This window comes from Magallana gigas, chromosome 6 (assembly GCF_963853765.1).
Source record: "Magallana gigas chromosome 6, xbMagGiga1.1, whole genome shotgun sequence".
NCBI lineage: Eukaryota > Metazoa > Mollusca > Bivalvia > Ostreida > Ostreidae > Magallana > Magallana gigas.
In genome coordinates this window covers 36,441,390-36,456,856 of record NC_088858.1, presented here as the reverse complement: position 1 = coordinate 36,456,856, position 15,467 = coordinate 36,441,390, and the positions used below count along the sequence as shown (strand labels likewise).

Here is a 15,467-nt window from a genome sequence, read left to right as displayed (position 1 = left end):
CACGTTTCATAATTCGATAACGGAAACATATTTATTAGGTAATTCGATTCCGTTAATTGAAATCAAACAAGGACGAGGAAGTGGTGAGGACTATCTAATGGTTTTTAAGTAATTAAGGATCAACAACGTATATACCAATATTTCCAAAGAAAGATAAATTTGGAACATCAAAATTTTATGAGGAATTTTTGTCACTGATTAGTGACTACCTAAATATAAAGGAATACTTTATCACAAAATGTTGTGACGATTTGCAAATCCGCACTGAAGTAGATGTGTATGCGGTACATGTGCAGGATTTAATTCGAAAGGGGAACTAACTATACTCCAGCTAACTTAAATAAAAATATATCAATCCATATCTTTTATACCATCAACCCCGTAACACAATCTACCCCACACCGTTATTTAGTTTTACATGTTAATAGATCTTTTGTTAGCAGGGATGAGGAAATTTAAAAGAACAAAGCAGACGATACAAATATCTGTTATTCGCCGTCACAGTATATCATTTTCTCCCGGAAAAGACTTGCTGTTCCTATGAAATAAAGTGATCCTCACGCTTCCATACAATAAATATAGAGAGCCCAGCAATATCAACACGTCTTGTGACAGGGAAAGAGGAAAGCTAGAATCCTTCCTTCCATCAAAAATCCCCAATAAATCTGTCTGTCAATCCACTGGATAGGCTAATATCTGTTTTATGATACGGAGCCGAATTTTCTAATCCAAATATTAATTTTGTCGGGCTCGAGTGACACATGTTTCCCCATTCGCTGCGGTATTTAGTGACTGGATCATTAATATTTGGTTGATATTGATACCGGTGTGGAACCTTTCCAGCCGTAATTAACTTTTGGGATCGCTTTGTATGGGATCAGCTGCCTTTCACAGCTTTGAGAAGACAAGAAAACTAGATATCTCTGTTCTCTTTTATCCGTATTTCTATTCCGTATTCCGGTTATTTTCATATACTCCGAAAATTTTTAACTTTAATGAAATAAATGAATATACTTGAAATACATGTGAAGATGTTAATTATTCATCTCAGATAACCCCCCCCCCCCCAAAAAAAAAAAAAAAAATATCAAAATAGTTACATCATATACATGTGGAACAGGTTGTTAAACAGAAATGTGTACGTTTGATATTCATAACTGCCAAGAATTTCATGAAAATTTCTCAAATTTCCTTTAGTAAATCTACGTGTTTGATTGATATTGACATTTACAAACGTATTTGCTCATGGCGATACAAAGACCTACTTCTTAAAATTTGCAAACCGATCAGGGTGTTCCGATAAGAGTACAGTAGTTTATTGTAGATACAATTTCAATATCTATCGAAGATAACCTGGCGCAATGTTATTGGCGTCGGTAGAGCTTTTTACGTTTCCCAACATCTGGATCAGGCCAGTAGCCAATGGAAAATCGACAGCCGCCAGGACGGCGAGAGATTTTCAACAATTGAAAACCAATTTGTATGGGGGAAAGAATCGAATATGACAATCTGAATGTCGTCTTTTTATTTGCCGGGGTCTTAAGTTCCTCATTAATCTTACTCACGGGCCAATCTGATTGGGGATAGAGAGAGAAAGAAAAAGGAGAGAGAGAAAGAAAGAGAGAGAGAATGAGAATATATATTTCAAGTAACATCTACAATTTAAGCATACAAGTTCTCTTATTTTCCTTTACGCTTAAGAATTTTAAGAACTCCTACTTTTCTTCGAATTAATTTCCAATCATTGAACTTTGTAATATGACGTTCAATGAGTCGACGTCGCTCTAATGAGTCCAAAACCATTTCATTCTTTACAAGAAATCCTGATACATTTGTTCTCAATTCATATCATTAACGTTGGATTGCACTATGCCTCTGTGTTACTGAGGGTGCTCTTAGTTTCCCTCTCTGATTTAATCGTCTTTACAGTCATTGTAGGTCTTAGCTATTATATAAAGACATCGTCCAAGAGGGCTTTCTTAGAGGTGATAAATGTCATATAAGTCTTCTTCGTGAACATTACGAGATAGTAACACTATGATTAATGTGCCTTTCATCGATGTTATATTTGAAAGCTTTTCTTTAAGTACTTGTTGAGTCATAAAAATCGACGAAATTAGATTCATCTTTCATTGGAAAGACAGACGATGAAAAGTATTGAAAGGTCATAGATTTTTTTAATGCACATCATATAAAAATTTCGATGAAAAATATCGATGTCGTGCGGGTTTACAAGGGTAGATAAGGACAAACATATTATTTTGGAAAAATAAGCGATACATTTACCAAATTAATCAAATTATTTCCAGGTATAGCAAAATAATGGAAAATCGACTAAATTCATGTAATAGTAAAGTTATTGGGTGAAACAGTTTCTTGGATAGATCGCTTACAACAAAGACGGGCCTATCAAATATTAATCACAAAAATGATTTCGAATTGTTTGTTATCGGTTTTCTTTTATCACGTTTCTCCTTTAATTTAGCACCCTACAAAGACCAATTTGTCCCTTGGCCATTTTTCCACCCTCCATCACCCGCGCCTATTAACAATTGACCGTTCAATTGAGCGGCTAATACTGCCTCGAATCTTGACGTAAAGAACCGATGTTTCCGTGTGGTGTGTCCTATCCCAGCAATTACATCGCGAAACGCGCCAAGATTCCCCCGTTTTCTTCGATAACGTTCCGTTATTCTTTCCAGTCCGCTGGACGCAAGGCGCGTGCATTGGGACTTGCTCAAAGAAGATTGTCTAATATTCAATTAACACGTTGGAATAATTGCAAAATCCATATATTTAGCTCGTTAGAACAGGTTGACGTTCCCTGGATACACCGAACCTCGCTATCATGTCTCACCTCCTGATAATGAATTGTTTTGTGTGTTATTGTAAGAGAATTACGCTGTAGCAGGAAGGGGGATTAAGGTACTCTAGATGGTAACCGCTCAGCCAATTGACAGATGGCTGAAAACGACACTTTGATACCTCCATTCTTCTGTCTGAAGGATTTTTATTGATGAAATAGTTTTACCAGCTATATGCTAATTTTCGGGGTTTTTTTTCAAATCAACAACTGAAATCAGATACAATATAATTAAAGTACAAGGAAAATAAAAACAGATTATTCTAAACTTAGACGTATGTAACAAGTGAAAGTTTGGCTTTTTGCAATTGCTAACATTCCCTTTTGTTTTTCATCAATCCTAAGCAACGCAAAATCTTAAATATTGATCGCAAAAATATTCAAGTACTGGTAAATTCCAAGCTAAAACGTAATATAAATGTTAAAAATATATTTTGGTAAATGCCATAGCCTGTTATTACCATTTCATGATCTTTAAGTGTCACAATTCTAAAATTTAGGTTGCATATAGAATCATATTTGTATTCATATATGATACCGTATTCTGTTTAAGTTTTGTGTTTTAAATTTGAGAAAAGATTCTAAAAAGATATTTTTGTAAAATATCAGGTCTTAAAATAACATCTCTCTGTTAAAATCCACGTTTTATTTTGAAACATGGCGCCGATCTTGATCGAGTTTGGATATGATGAATGAGGGTCTTTTTATGGACGGTTTACATTAATGAAACAGAATTATCCCGCAATAAACCTTTTGTGGGACAATCGACTTTCTCGTTAATCCCCATTTTATTCGATCATATTCTGAGAATGAATTGCCTCTATTTCTTACTCTCAATGATAATTATTGATAAGTCATTAATGGGCTTTTTCTTTTGGTGGAGAGAGAGTTTTTCTCTGCCGTTAAGAGAAGGATGGAGAAGGGGGGGGGGGGGGGGGGGTAGGGAGTTTACCTCTCTCGTTGTTTGTCGCTTACTATAGACCAGTATTGCTGTTTGGTGATTCTGTTTTTGTTTGTAAATCTTTTACCAGGCATCTCATATATAAAAACCGGTGGTAAAATAAACTGTCAAGTAACTTAGACAATTAAGCGCCATTGTAATGTGTTAACATTTAGTCAGAGATCCCTGATAATGTAAAATACAAAAGATCTATAAGCCCTGCCATGTTTTATCGGCGTTCTGTATTTGTCCGATGCAGAGAATTTTTTTGCAATTCACTCCAAAACTACTAAATATCTTTTCACTCTTTCTCTATTATTTTCTACAGAGATACAAAAGCAATTTGACCATACAGTTTTTTCTTCTTTTTGCATTTTAAAAATTTGTTATATCTGTTCAATATCAGCTTCATAGTCTTTTGATTGCATTTCCCTTCAAAATTGTAAAATATATTTTAATTCTTTTTTTTTAAATTTTCTATGGAGATAAAAGAGCAATTTGACCATACTTTTTTTTATTTTATGCATCTTAAAACTCGTTATACATTTTATACACTCATAATGATTCATTAAGTTTTGTCCTTGTCTTGTTTAGGAAACATTATTCTGTCCATATTATTGGTTTATTATTTGACATTAAGAAAATTCTGTTCAAAAAGGTCGTAAATTTTTTCGTATTTAACAATACATCAGATAATGAGGACATTGTTATACCTGAGGCCTTTGAAGTTTTACGCCAATAAACCTTGAAAAACTTGACTACGTAAGTTCTAAAAATTTATTCGCATAAAAAGACCATCATTTGGACTTAGCATCAGCTGCCTTTTTTGTATCAATATAACAACCCAGACTTCATCATTTAGATAATTGTAAGCAAATAAGACGAAGAAAAGCTAACAATCTCTAACATGCTCGTCGATTAAATGCAATTCCCCCAGGCAGCATTTGCATTCACAGGATACTGTTTTCAATCTCTTCGAAACTGACCTACGAATACACAAAATGCATAATATGCACGATGCAATACCCCCCCCCCCCCTTTCTTTACACCCAGCCACTACGCAATTTTACACAAACAGATATTTCAAGATAAGATAGTAAGGAGAGAACCAAACTGGAATATGAGTAACTATATATATATTCAAATAACACTCATCCCATTTCACAAGATTCTGTCTCCAGGATTACATAATCACAGAGTTCTTACCTTTCACTGAGGGCAGATGTGTGACGACGCCGACGACGAGACCAAAGAGGTCCAAACCGAGTAATCCGAGCATTATCATTCATATACCTATCAATGGCATTGCTAAACTACGTGAAGAAAAAAAACACAACTCAAGAAGAAGAAAACTGTCTTCAAATCCTCCCTTCGATTCTAGCGCTCTCTCCCGCGAGTCACGCTTAACCAATGGAAGCTCGTATCACTTTCGCAATTGATTATAGAACCATTGGGAGCATTTTTGCCCTCACTTTCCTTTTTGTGCCATGCAGACTTAGGCTTGATCTGTATAATACTAATTAAGGGGTCTAAATAAACTTGCCATTGTTTTCAATTGATTCCAATAAATCAGGGGTTAATGTAATTACAACGCAAAAGCGCGAAAACAGGCTATTGGAAGGGGTGTTAATAGTCTATTGTAATGTGTTCTTGGATAATTCGCAATTCCCTCATTTTCGGATTTCCTTTTATTTTGATGTCATAAATTATGAAATTGACTTCAGCACACCAAATTTCACACATTCAGATAATGAGCTACGTAAAAAGCAGAGCCATTTCTTTTTCGGAAAACATTTTAGATTATCTAGTTTCTTGCGAATGGTTCTTGATAGAGATCAATCGTGCTCTAATTTTTCAATTTTGACGAAGAGCAGTTAGTGCAGTTAGTTTACAAAATGATATCGCTTTCAATAACTTTTATTTGTCAACAAAATATTTCCAACTAAGAAAATCTACAATACACAATTTCAATAATCTAACTTACTTTCAGCTTTTGTTCAATGTAAATCTACCAAATACCTGCTAATAATCAGATTCCAATGAGTCAAAGTTAATCGCAAAGTTTTTAAACTTTTTATTGCCTGTGTTGTTTGATACTCTCTCTCTCTCTCTCTCTCTCTCTCTCTCTCTCTCTCTCTCTCCAATATTAGCTTACTACCTTTTGATTGCCCTTATTTTTTATTTCATTAATGTTAGCAAACTTTAAATTCCACTTGGAGAGGTAGTCCGAATTTTCGCATCGGAATTTAGCAAGCACACTTCATATAAGGCTATTCAAAGTTAAACTTTGTTCCCTTGTAGAATACATCAAACACAGTATCAAAGAAGACAGAGGGCAACAAAGAATGGAAAGTAATACAGTCTGGGTACTTACTAAACCGTCAGAAATCAATGATAAATTAACGGTGTTTGACTTCACCAGTACATCGTAATTCGGAATAACCATGAAATATTGAATAAATAAAGAGATTTGTTGGCACCCTAACGTTAATTGCCTAAGCATGCCTATGTATCCGAAGGTGGTTTTTTTGTACCTTCAGATACAATGATCAACCTAGCTCTTTGATCACCACTGATTCGTGTTACTAGTACAAGCATGCACTCAATACTCCGTGACAGTATGCACTAGGTGCATTCACGTAATTCTAAATATATTGCAGATATCATATCTTTCTTAGGGATATATTAGTCCGTTTCAATTTCGTATATATCTGTCAAACATTATTATACGATACGGGTTCCAAATGCAATCCGCCACAAATGTCAGCCGCCTGCATTTGATAGTAATATTTCTTCGTCGGAATGAAAATTCATACCTTTGGAATAGAATTTGATCGTCTATTTTTTGAAAGATTCTAAAAAAAATAAATAGAAATTAAAGTCTTAAAAAAATTAAAATTGATAACCAACTATCTTAATTGTCTCTTTCTTACAAAGCAAATTAGTTTGAAGAAATTAATATCACGTTATCAGCAGTTTTCAAGTAATCGTAAAACCAAGCTTGTTTTATTATTTTTTCAAGAAAATAAAAAAAAGGAAATTCTCAGTGGTACCGGTTGAGAATAATTTCAACTTCCATTTTAAAAGGTTGCAAATTTTCTGTCAAGTTTTCTTTCACTTTAACTCAACATGGGGATAAAGATCGAAGAAGGACAATAAATAGTTCTTGATATGAGAGAGAGAGAGAGAGAGAGAGAGAGAGAGAGAGAGAGAGAGAGAGAGAGAGAGAATTATTAAAGAAAAATTAAGCATCGCCTGTGTAATTTTATATGCATCCTCTTTGCAAGTGTAAATTTTTCGTCTTATCGCATCCTCCACAGAAGGTGCTTTATACTGAATTTTTATGAATTCCTAGAGATGATTATCAGTCACAGGTTTTAAAAAAATCTTGTTTTCATATTCACTTCTTTGATTGTACTGTATACAACCAGAAACATCTACATGTATATAAATTTGTAAATATCTAAACGTATCATCAGTCTCATCTTAGAGAGTTTTTTGACATCTGCCACAGTCCATTTGATTATTCTAAGAGAGCGTCGTCAAAGTTCGTTGGTTGTATAGAACATGTAGTCAAACAAAACATTCTTTCTTCTCTTCCAAGACACCTAAACTGCTATTGCACAATTCTGGTAAATTCCAAATCTGTTTTGATTGGTTTTTTGGAATTTAAGTCAACCTGGTAACAATATTGACCAGATGGAAATGAAATTGATACGAGAAATGGAGGGAAATGAAATCATTATTATAATATTTATTTAATGAACCATTCCTCGGTTTTCTTTAAACAAGATTAGTTTGAACAAATTAATTGAATGTTAGTAAAATTCGATAGATCTTATTGATCGAGGGCAAGAATAAAAACCTACAAAAGTGCCATTGATCTTAAGATAAACCGAAAAATCTTATAGGTACCCACCAGTAGGAATAATTAATCTCAAATAAGATTTTAGAATTAGCAAACATTCATTAGCACTTATTTCTCTCAACAACTTGTTAAAGAGAAGATATCGATATTAGATTTCTTTGCCTCAAAGAAACAAAAATATTTGTTAGAGACTTATTTAAGAATGCCTCAGCCATGCGATGCAACTAATTGAATAGTATGAAAAGCTCCTCTTATTACTTGCACCACAGACGATTTCTATTGATTTTTTGCGGAGCTTCGGATTGCTAACCAAAATCAAAATATATTTGTCGAATTGGTAATTCACATTGCATTTAGTTTTTAAGCATCATTTTGGCCCCTGAGACGCAACAAGTCCCATAGATCTGCAAATAGGAACATACTCTCAAAACATTCATCATGTCTAGTTTCGACCTTTATTTGTTCGGTCAAGTTTGGGTCTTGATGCTCAAATAGCTAATGAGCTGGTTTTTGCATCACAAAAACAGACGAAAAATAAGTTTGACTGGCTTTATTTTATAAGATTTTATTACAAAAAATCGCCATTAATAACTATGAGTGTCATGTATAGATATATACATCTCTTACCTCACACACGATTACACATCCAAACGTCTGTGACTAAATGAAAAATATTAGTAAATTTTGTGGATGAAAAAACCCTAATTATACAAAACTATAAGACTTGTAACTTAAAAGAACCACTTTTATAGAAAACCAAATGTCTTCCCTTTAAAAAGAATAATTTAGCTTATGGATTGTTATTATATTTTCATATCAAATTGAGATGCTCCATGTCTTAAGTTTGTGAGTTAAAAATAAGTTGAACTTTCTGTTCATCTCAAGTTACATCAAAATTATGTAAATGTTGAAGAGGGATTTTTTTTTTTAAACAGCCTGTTTAAATCGATAAAATGAAACTGTGTTATTCATAGTCTGTGAAACTCGTAACTCTTATTATTACATTTTAAACTTGCAACTTCTGTAGTATTAACTTCGTTTCTTTAATTGAATTCCTTTAACAAAAGTTCTTTTTTGCCGGCTTTCCTTCTTCTAAAGCTAAACATTCCAGACTTTCTGCAACTTATTGACTTTAAATTTCATTATCTTTAACCTTATGTACAAGAAAATTAGATAAATGGTATCCTCGTAACCATTCCTACAGTTTTTTCTGCAGTTAGGTGCAAAAAGTACAGGGTTCCTAGCATATCAAGTGTGGATTTTGGGGAACCTTTTTTCGCTTTCATTTCATTAATCTATACAAAGAATGAACATTGACTTTCATTGATATAAAGAGAAATCACATGTTACCGAAGTGACTCTGATAAGATGGTGAAAAGAAACAGTAGAAGATGGAAGAACGGTGTTGGGCTGTAAAATTACCCACCCACACACCCTTGAGGGTCACATTCTCGCAACTCTTGTTTCCTAGTTCACGAAGATACACCCAATATCTTATAAAGAAACTGAGGTGGAAATGTGATTTCACTCATGATAAGGGGAATTGCAGATCGAACTCTCCAAGTTCGTTCTTTACATGCCTGAAGGCATTTTATTTTTCTAAGGAAATCAACTTCTTTAAAAGAAGTGTAGGAGTTTATTAATAATAAAATCTCTTCAATCAAAATCGTTACCTAATACACAAGGTAGTGCAAAAATCAGGTATGTATTATGTGTGAGGGTGGTCATATTTATTATTTAAGAGTCAAATAACACGAGAACTGGCAGCTATATCAATCATACATATACACAGTATTACAATTCTTACAGTGTTACATTATATAAACATGTATAAATATATACAATTGAATACTTTTCAGATAAAAAATATTAAACGTTCAAGGCTATACACTAAGACATTATGCAATGGTCATTGTACTGTCACTAGTACACTCATGTAAGATATAAATAAATCGTGAAAATGAGTTGCCGAAACCACGTCACTGAACCACCTCGGAACACCAAAATTACAATCAATGAAATTCACATTTAGAGACATGGTCACGATTTTGGTCAAAATTTATTTTTTCTGTTTTTAATGTTTACAATGCTTCAGATAGGCATTCTTTAGAGTCAACTAAAATTTGAGTGTCAGTCGTCGAGTTATAAGCGAGATACGGATCTCATATTTTTTTTATCAAGTAAACAAAGCTCAGGTCCTCTTTTTGTTTACAAAAAGAAAATTAGGTACAGACCTAAAATGAATGTGACAAACATAAAAACAGTTTATGTATGTCCAAAAAAATTCGCAGATAGAAAAGTCGGCTTGAACAAGAACTTAAACCAGTATATTTAACCAATGTCAACAAAAACATAGCACGGGCCCTGTTTACATAAAAAGAATTACGAGTTATGTATTTTGCTTATATTTCCACGACTGACTTAAAATTTTTAGTTGATCATTAGAAATGCATTGCTGTGGCATTTCAAACAATAAAAAATAAAATAAAACCGTGATCATGCATCGTTAATTTCCTATAGGAACTATTCGAAACTGTGTTTAATTTCTACAATTTCAAGAAAGGCTTCTGTTCTGGCTGTAAACTTAAAATTCACGTTTTGAACGTTTTATTTGGACTGTTGTAAATCTCAAGAATAATACTGTTTTGATTCAATATCAGGCAAGCTGTGTCCAGTTTAACTATTTTATTGCAATCATTATCATTCACTAAAAAGGCATACAAGATACGCAAGTGAAAATTTGCTTCTTGTATCCATGTAATCAGAAATCTCAATCATGATCAAGAAATTTATAAAATTTGAATAGTTTTGGTTCTAAAACCTACTTTTAGTGAGGCATTTTCGTCAATTTAAAATATTTGACAGTAATACAGAAAATGACTATTTGAACAATTCAATCAAGTACTTTTTTAATACGCAAAATAAAAGACAAATTTCTGTCCGCTAAGCAGTATTAAAGCACAATAATTGAGGTATATCATAATAATATTAAATATAATATAGTTTTTGTTATGATTGTCAAAATTACAAATCTAAATAACTCGATTTTAAAACAGTCACAAACTTTAAAAGTTTATTGCAGCAAAAGACAAATAAGTACAAACGACATCGAAAATACATTTTCTATCCAATTCATGTAAAATACAACTAAATATGAGTGACGTTTGAGAGCAAATCAAATTGAGAGTGCACACATATCACACGGCTCTGAAGTGTAAAAAACAGTTTATATTTCACTAGTATAAAACATCCGTGCTGTTTTTCACTCCCTCAATTGTGCAAAAGAGTGTTAAGTACGTTAACAACAACTTCAATTGTCGCCTTAGTTGTTGAAAACAGTGTTAACGTCCTTTAGGAAAAAAATGAAATACTATCTTTTGACACCACTTTGCAATGAAAAGCCGAAACTATAAACTATTTTTAAAATTGAGTGGGTATTAAGAAATATTTACATTTGCAAAAATATTAACTTATATGAACCTAGAGAATAGCGAAAACGTTCAATTCTGTGTGAACTTTTTCATTACGTCCCAATGATCATAGCACGCGCTTATAGCTCGTTGGTTGGATCATGAAAAAAAATGTATTTTAAATTAATTTAAAATCTCCGTAATGTTAACCATTCTAAACGGTTTGCCTTTTTTTTCAAAATGTAAATTTAAGTTATAAACAGCAATGTTAAAAAGTTAACCGGGATATGAACTTGATCGGTACGCGATCAAATCTTCTGAGAAGTCCTTTGGGCTTCACAGGATTTGATCACGTGACAAACCAAGTTCATATACCGTTGAACTTTTTAACTTCCTGTTTATTTCTTAAATACATGTATTAACATTCGCAAATAAGCTTCCTAATATGAACATTTAGAATAAAGAAAAAGTTTAATTCCGTGTTTGTAATTTTATATTCCCGAAATATAACACTAACAGCGTAGCTCAGTGGGTTAGATGGACGTAAATATCGGCTAGATTTCGGCTCGGTTTGGCTTGATATTTAGACTGACAATATTCACAAATCAAGGACTTTTCCAAAGACAATTGAAAATTAGGCCCAAACGTTGGTAGCACGTTGCGGTTAAAATCGGTATATCCTAATGTCTAGCTTGCTTCAGTTTTACAGCTTGAACATCTTGCTACATGTAATTATCAATTGTAATTAAACATGGATTTTTTTTCTGTTACTGTAAATTCCTCATTTTACGCGAGTAGTTAATTCCGCGATTCCACTGTTTTGTATCAAATTGCAAGAATATAAAATCGCAAGCACCAACTTGTTGTTAATTCCCTTTAGTTTAAAACTGTCTCTAAAATAAAGCGAGTTTTAAAAAAAAATCCGCAAGAGTTGAATCTCGCAAGTTTATGTGGATATGAATTCTTCACGTTTAATTAGGAATCTACAGTATTATTAAGCACCTATTATTTGATACATTGGGATGAGATAAAAATATTTTCTTACAGTTTTTGAGTAAGAAATCTTTGTTTATTTAACTACACAACGAGACAACCGGCATCTTAACGATAGATGTATCTGAACCCTGCAGACAGCCTATAGGAGTAGTAAATGAAATGTCCATCATCGTAGCCTTAATGCTGATAAAATGACCCCAGAAGAAATCAAACAGATTGATGAAAATCTAAATGAAAAGTTAAAGGATGTGGACCAAAGGGAACTCATCATGAGAGACCTTGATAAACAATTGATTTATTTTTTGGTTTTCTATGCTAAGTTTAAACCGTGTCATGATCGGTAAAATTATATATATATATATATATATATATATATATATATATATATATATATATATATATATATATATAATACTTTCATGTTAAATACTGAAATCTGATCGGTTAAGACGCAGTTGATAATCCGTTCTATTACCCTCAGCGTTAGCAACACACTAAGCAACGGGTAACACAACGAATTGTTACATGCGCGTAAATTATGCGCGTACGGTTTGCCGTAGAATTCACGTCATTTCTATATAAAGGCAGTAAAAATATTCTCTTAAATTAAGACATTCAGTATAATAAAATAAATAGTGCCTGTTTGGGAGGATAACAGTTGAAATTGACACTCCGAGGAAACCATTGTCAACCGACGCGAAGCAGAGGTTGACAATGGTTTCCTCGGAGTGTCAATTTCAACTGTTACTCTCCCGAAGAGGCACTATTTATATATCATTATACTTTCATGTTAAATACTGAAATCTGATTGGTTAAGACGCAGTTGGTAATCCGTTCTATTACCCTCAGCGTTAGCAACACACTTGGCAACGGGTAACACAACGAATTCTTACATGCGCGTAAATTATGCGCGTACGGTTCGCCGTAGAATTTACTTTATTTCTGTATAAAAGCAGTAAAATAATAAATCTGCATCTGACTTTTAAAAATTTCCGCTTTGTTTAAAAAAATTATCAACGGATTGAACTCGATTTTCCTCCGGAACTACAAGAAGAATATATATATATATATATATATATATATATATATATATATATATATATATATATATATATATATATATATATATATATATATATATATATATATAATTTGTGCCCACCTAAGACACTTTCTGTTACAGTATTCAAATATCGAAGGCTTTGTTTCTCCGGAAATTGTAGTAGGTATACTTAATGTTGAATAAGAATGAGCTCAAGCTTTGAAACTTCAATACACTGACGTGTGAATTTAACGCTTTTATTTTATTCCAGCCACATTTACGCAAGTAGAAAAATGTAATAAGTATTCAATATCAATGCTTTCCATCTAAGAACTATTGATTTTTCTTATTTGATTTGAACACAAGCAAACAGAATACAGACCATTAAAAACATATAACACCTACATAAGTATGTACTATTAAATTATCATTTAAATTATTTTTGAAAAAAAATTTATTGATATACGTGAGAAATGAGGGAAAATGGTGGTGAAAATAAATATTTACATGATATAACTGCTTTCCGCCCCAAGCTCTTTTGATTCGTATATTATTGTGTTTGCCGGGTAAAGATACCTTAGTAATATTATTTGGAAGTGTTGCTATGTACCATTCTAAGGTCTCATATTATTTTATTTTTTATATCAAATCTTTACAGGAAATTTAATGAACATTTAAGACCTGGACTTCAGTCGATGTCAATGGCGAATAATTTGACCTTCAAGAGAACCATGATCGAAATAAAAAAAAATTGAAGGTAATTTATTGATTATTTTGTTCTTTGTATATGCTAATCAAAGAGAGCCTGTATGTATGCTAGTATTGTTTTCTGGTATGAAAACAAATGAAATATTACAGCACTTAGTATGTAAGATGCATCGTGTCCTGTTAGAATAAGTTTCACAAAACAAAATTGAAAAGGCGGAGTAGAAAAAGTTGACTCTATTCTAGATCGCAATCTATTCAAGGAATTTAAAGTTCAAATACAGCTGTGTGTAATGTAGAGACCAATGTACATCTATTTTACGATCAAGGGTCGTAAAATTAAAAGAATCCATTTGTCAAGTGAAACATCTGCTCACAAAACACAATGTAATTGAAACCTATCAGTGTCACTAAAGACGAACCGGAATAAGTAGAACTATCCCATGAGCCCATGAGGACTTACTCAACAAACATTCGGCGAAAAATACTCTTCGATTTTTACACGACGCAACTTCATTTCTTCTTACTTAAGTCTCTCTCTCTCTCTCTCTCTCTCTCTCTCTCTCTCTCTCTCTCTCTCTCAACAAAGTCCAAACGACGGTTCTAAAATACATAGTTCAGAGAATGCCTAGAAACGTTATTTTTAATAGAAAGTGATGATAATAAAAAGGAGGTGAGATATTAAAATTGAAATGTAAAATTTACAAAAACAAAAATAGAGAAGAGCTTACCTCTGGTGACCACTTGGACGAAAAACGGAAAGATTAAGAATGGGAGCGCATCCATTCTTATCACTTTTGAGAGCTTCATCTCGAAAAGAAAACGATTTTACTTCAGAGCAAAGTACACGGTACATGTATCTCATACCATTGGATCTGTTGTCGCTTTTGATGGACCGAAAAAGAATTCTTAAAGTTTGCAATTAGTTCTTAAAAAGTTCAAAGGATGCATTGCACCATCTACGTCAGTTTTATTGTATTCTCTCAGTTTGAGAAATGATATATCAATCATCGCAAGGGTAAGTTAATAGAATTTTGTTAATATTTTATTTAAGGCGTCTTCTGCAATTTCGTTTACTTCACCTTTGGTTTGATCTATTGTTGCAATTACATTTGGAATTCGACTATGCGATTAAGCCAATAAAAATTGTAACTTTCCGGTCGCTTCCGGTGACTAGAAAAACCGCCAGACTTGGTTGCGGAAGACGTCATTGATTTTGTGTTTGCCGATCAGGAAAGCTAATACGGCTATTTGGTTTTAATAGGGACTTCATTAGACAAAGAAAAAAGAAAGTGGCGATAAAACATAGTAAAAAGACGTTTCTGCTCGGATATAAATTTAGTCTGTATGGACCTGTGCGTACATACCTTAAGACGAATGAAAACCCACAAGGGACATTACTCATTTCAGAATCGACATTCATCTCGCAAAACGGCTCTCAAGAGTAGTTTGACCTTACAAATAAACAATTCCAAATGGCCGTAATTTTTCGCGTTATGAAGCAAAAGACAATCTCATAATTGCATTTGGCCATTCCGAAGTGAGAAAGTAGTTTTGTGTACTGGAGCAGAAGAGGCAAATATTGACGTGTACTTAAGTTTTCTGCTCGTGGTAACGGTTAGCAGTGGAAAATGATACATTGC

At 33.0% G+C, this 15,467-nt stretch overlaps 1 protein-coding gene across 5 annotated transcripts in view; it reads right to left on the bottom strand.

Moving 5' to 3' along the window:
- The window catches only part of LOC105327100 (protein amalgam), a 31,325-nt gene extending 16,648 nt beyond the window's left edge, over positions 1-14,677 (bottom strand). For 2 of the 5 annotated variants that reach the window (XM_011427405.4, XM_011427408.4), the window contains exon 1: positions 5,010-5,257. In XM_011427405.4, coding sequence (XP_011425707.3) covers positions 5,010-5,088 — 79 coding nt within the window. In that variant the 5' untranslated portion in view covers positions 5,089-5,257. Of the gene's footprint in view, positions 1-5,009; positions 5,261-14,555 lie in introns of those variants that run through there. The other 3 variants (XM_066087679.1, XM_066087680.1, XM_011427407.4) reach the window with 3 other exon arrangements.
- Between the last annotated feature and the right edge of the window lie 790 nt (positions 14,678-15,467).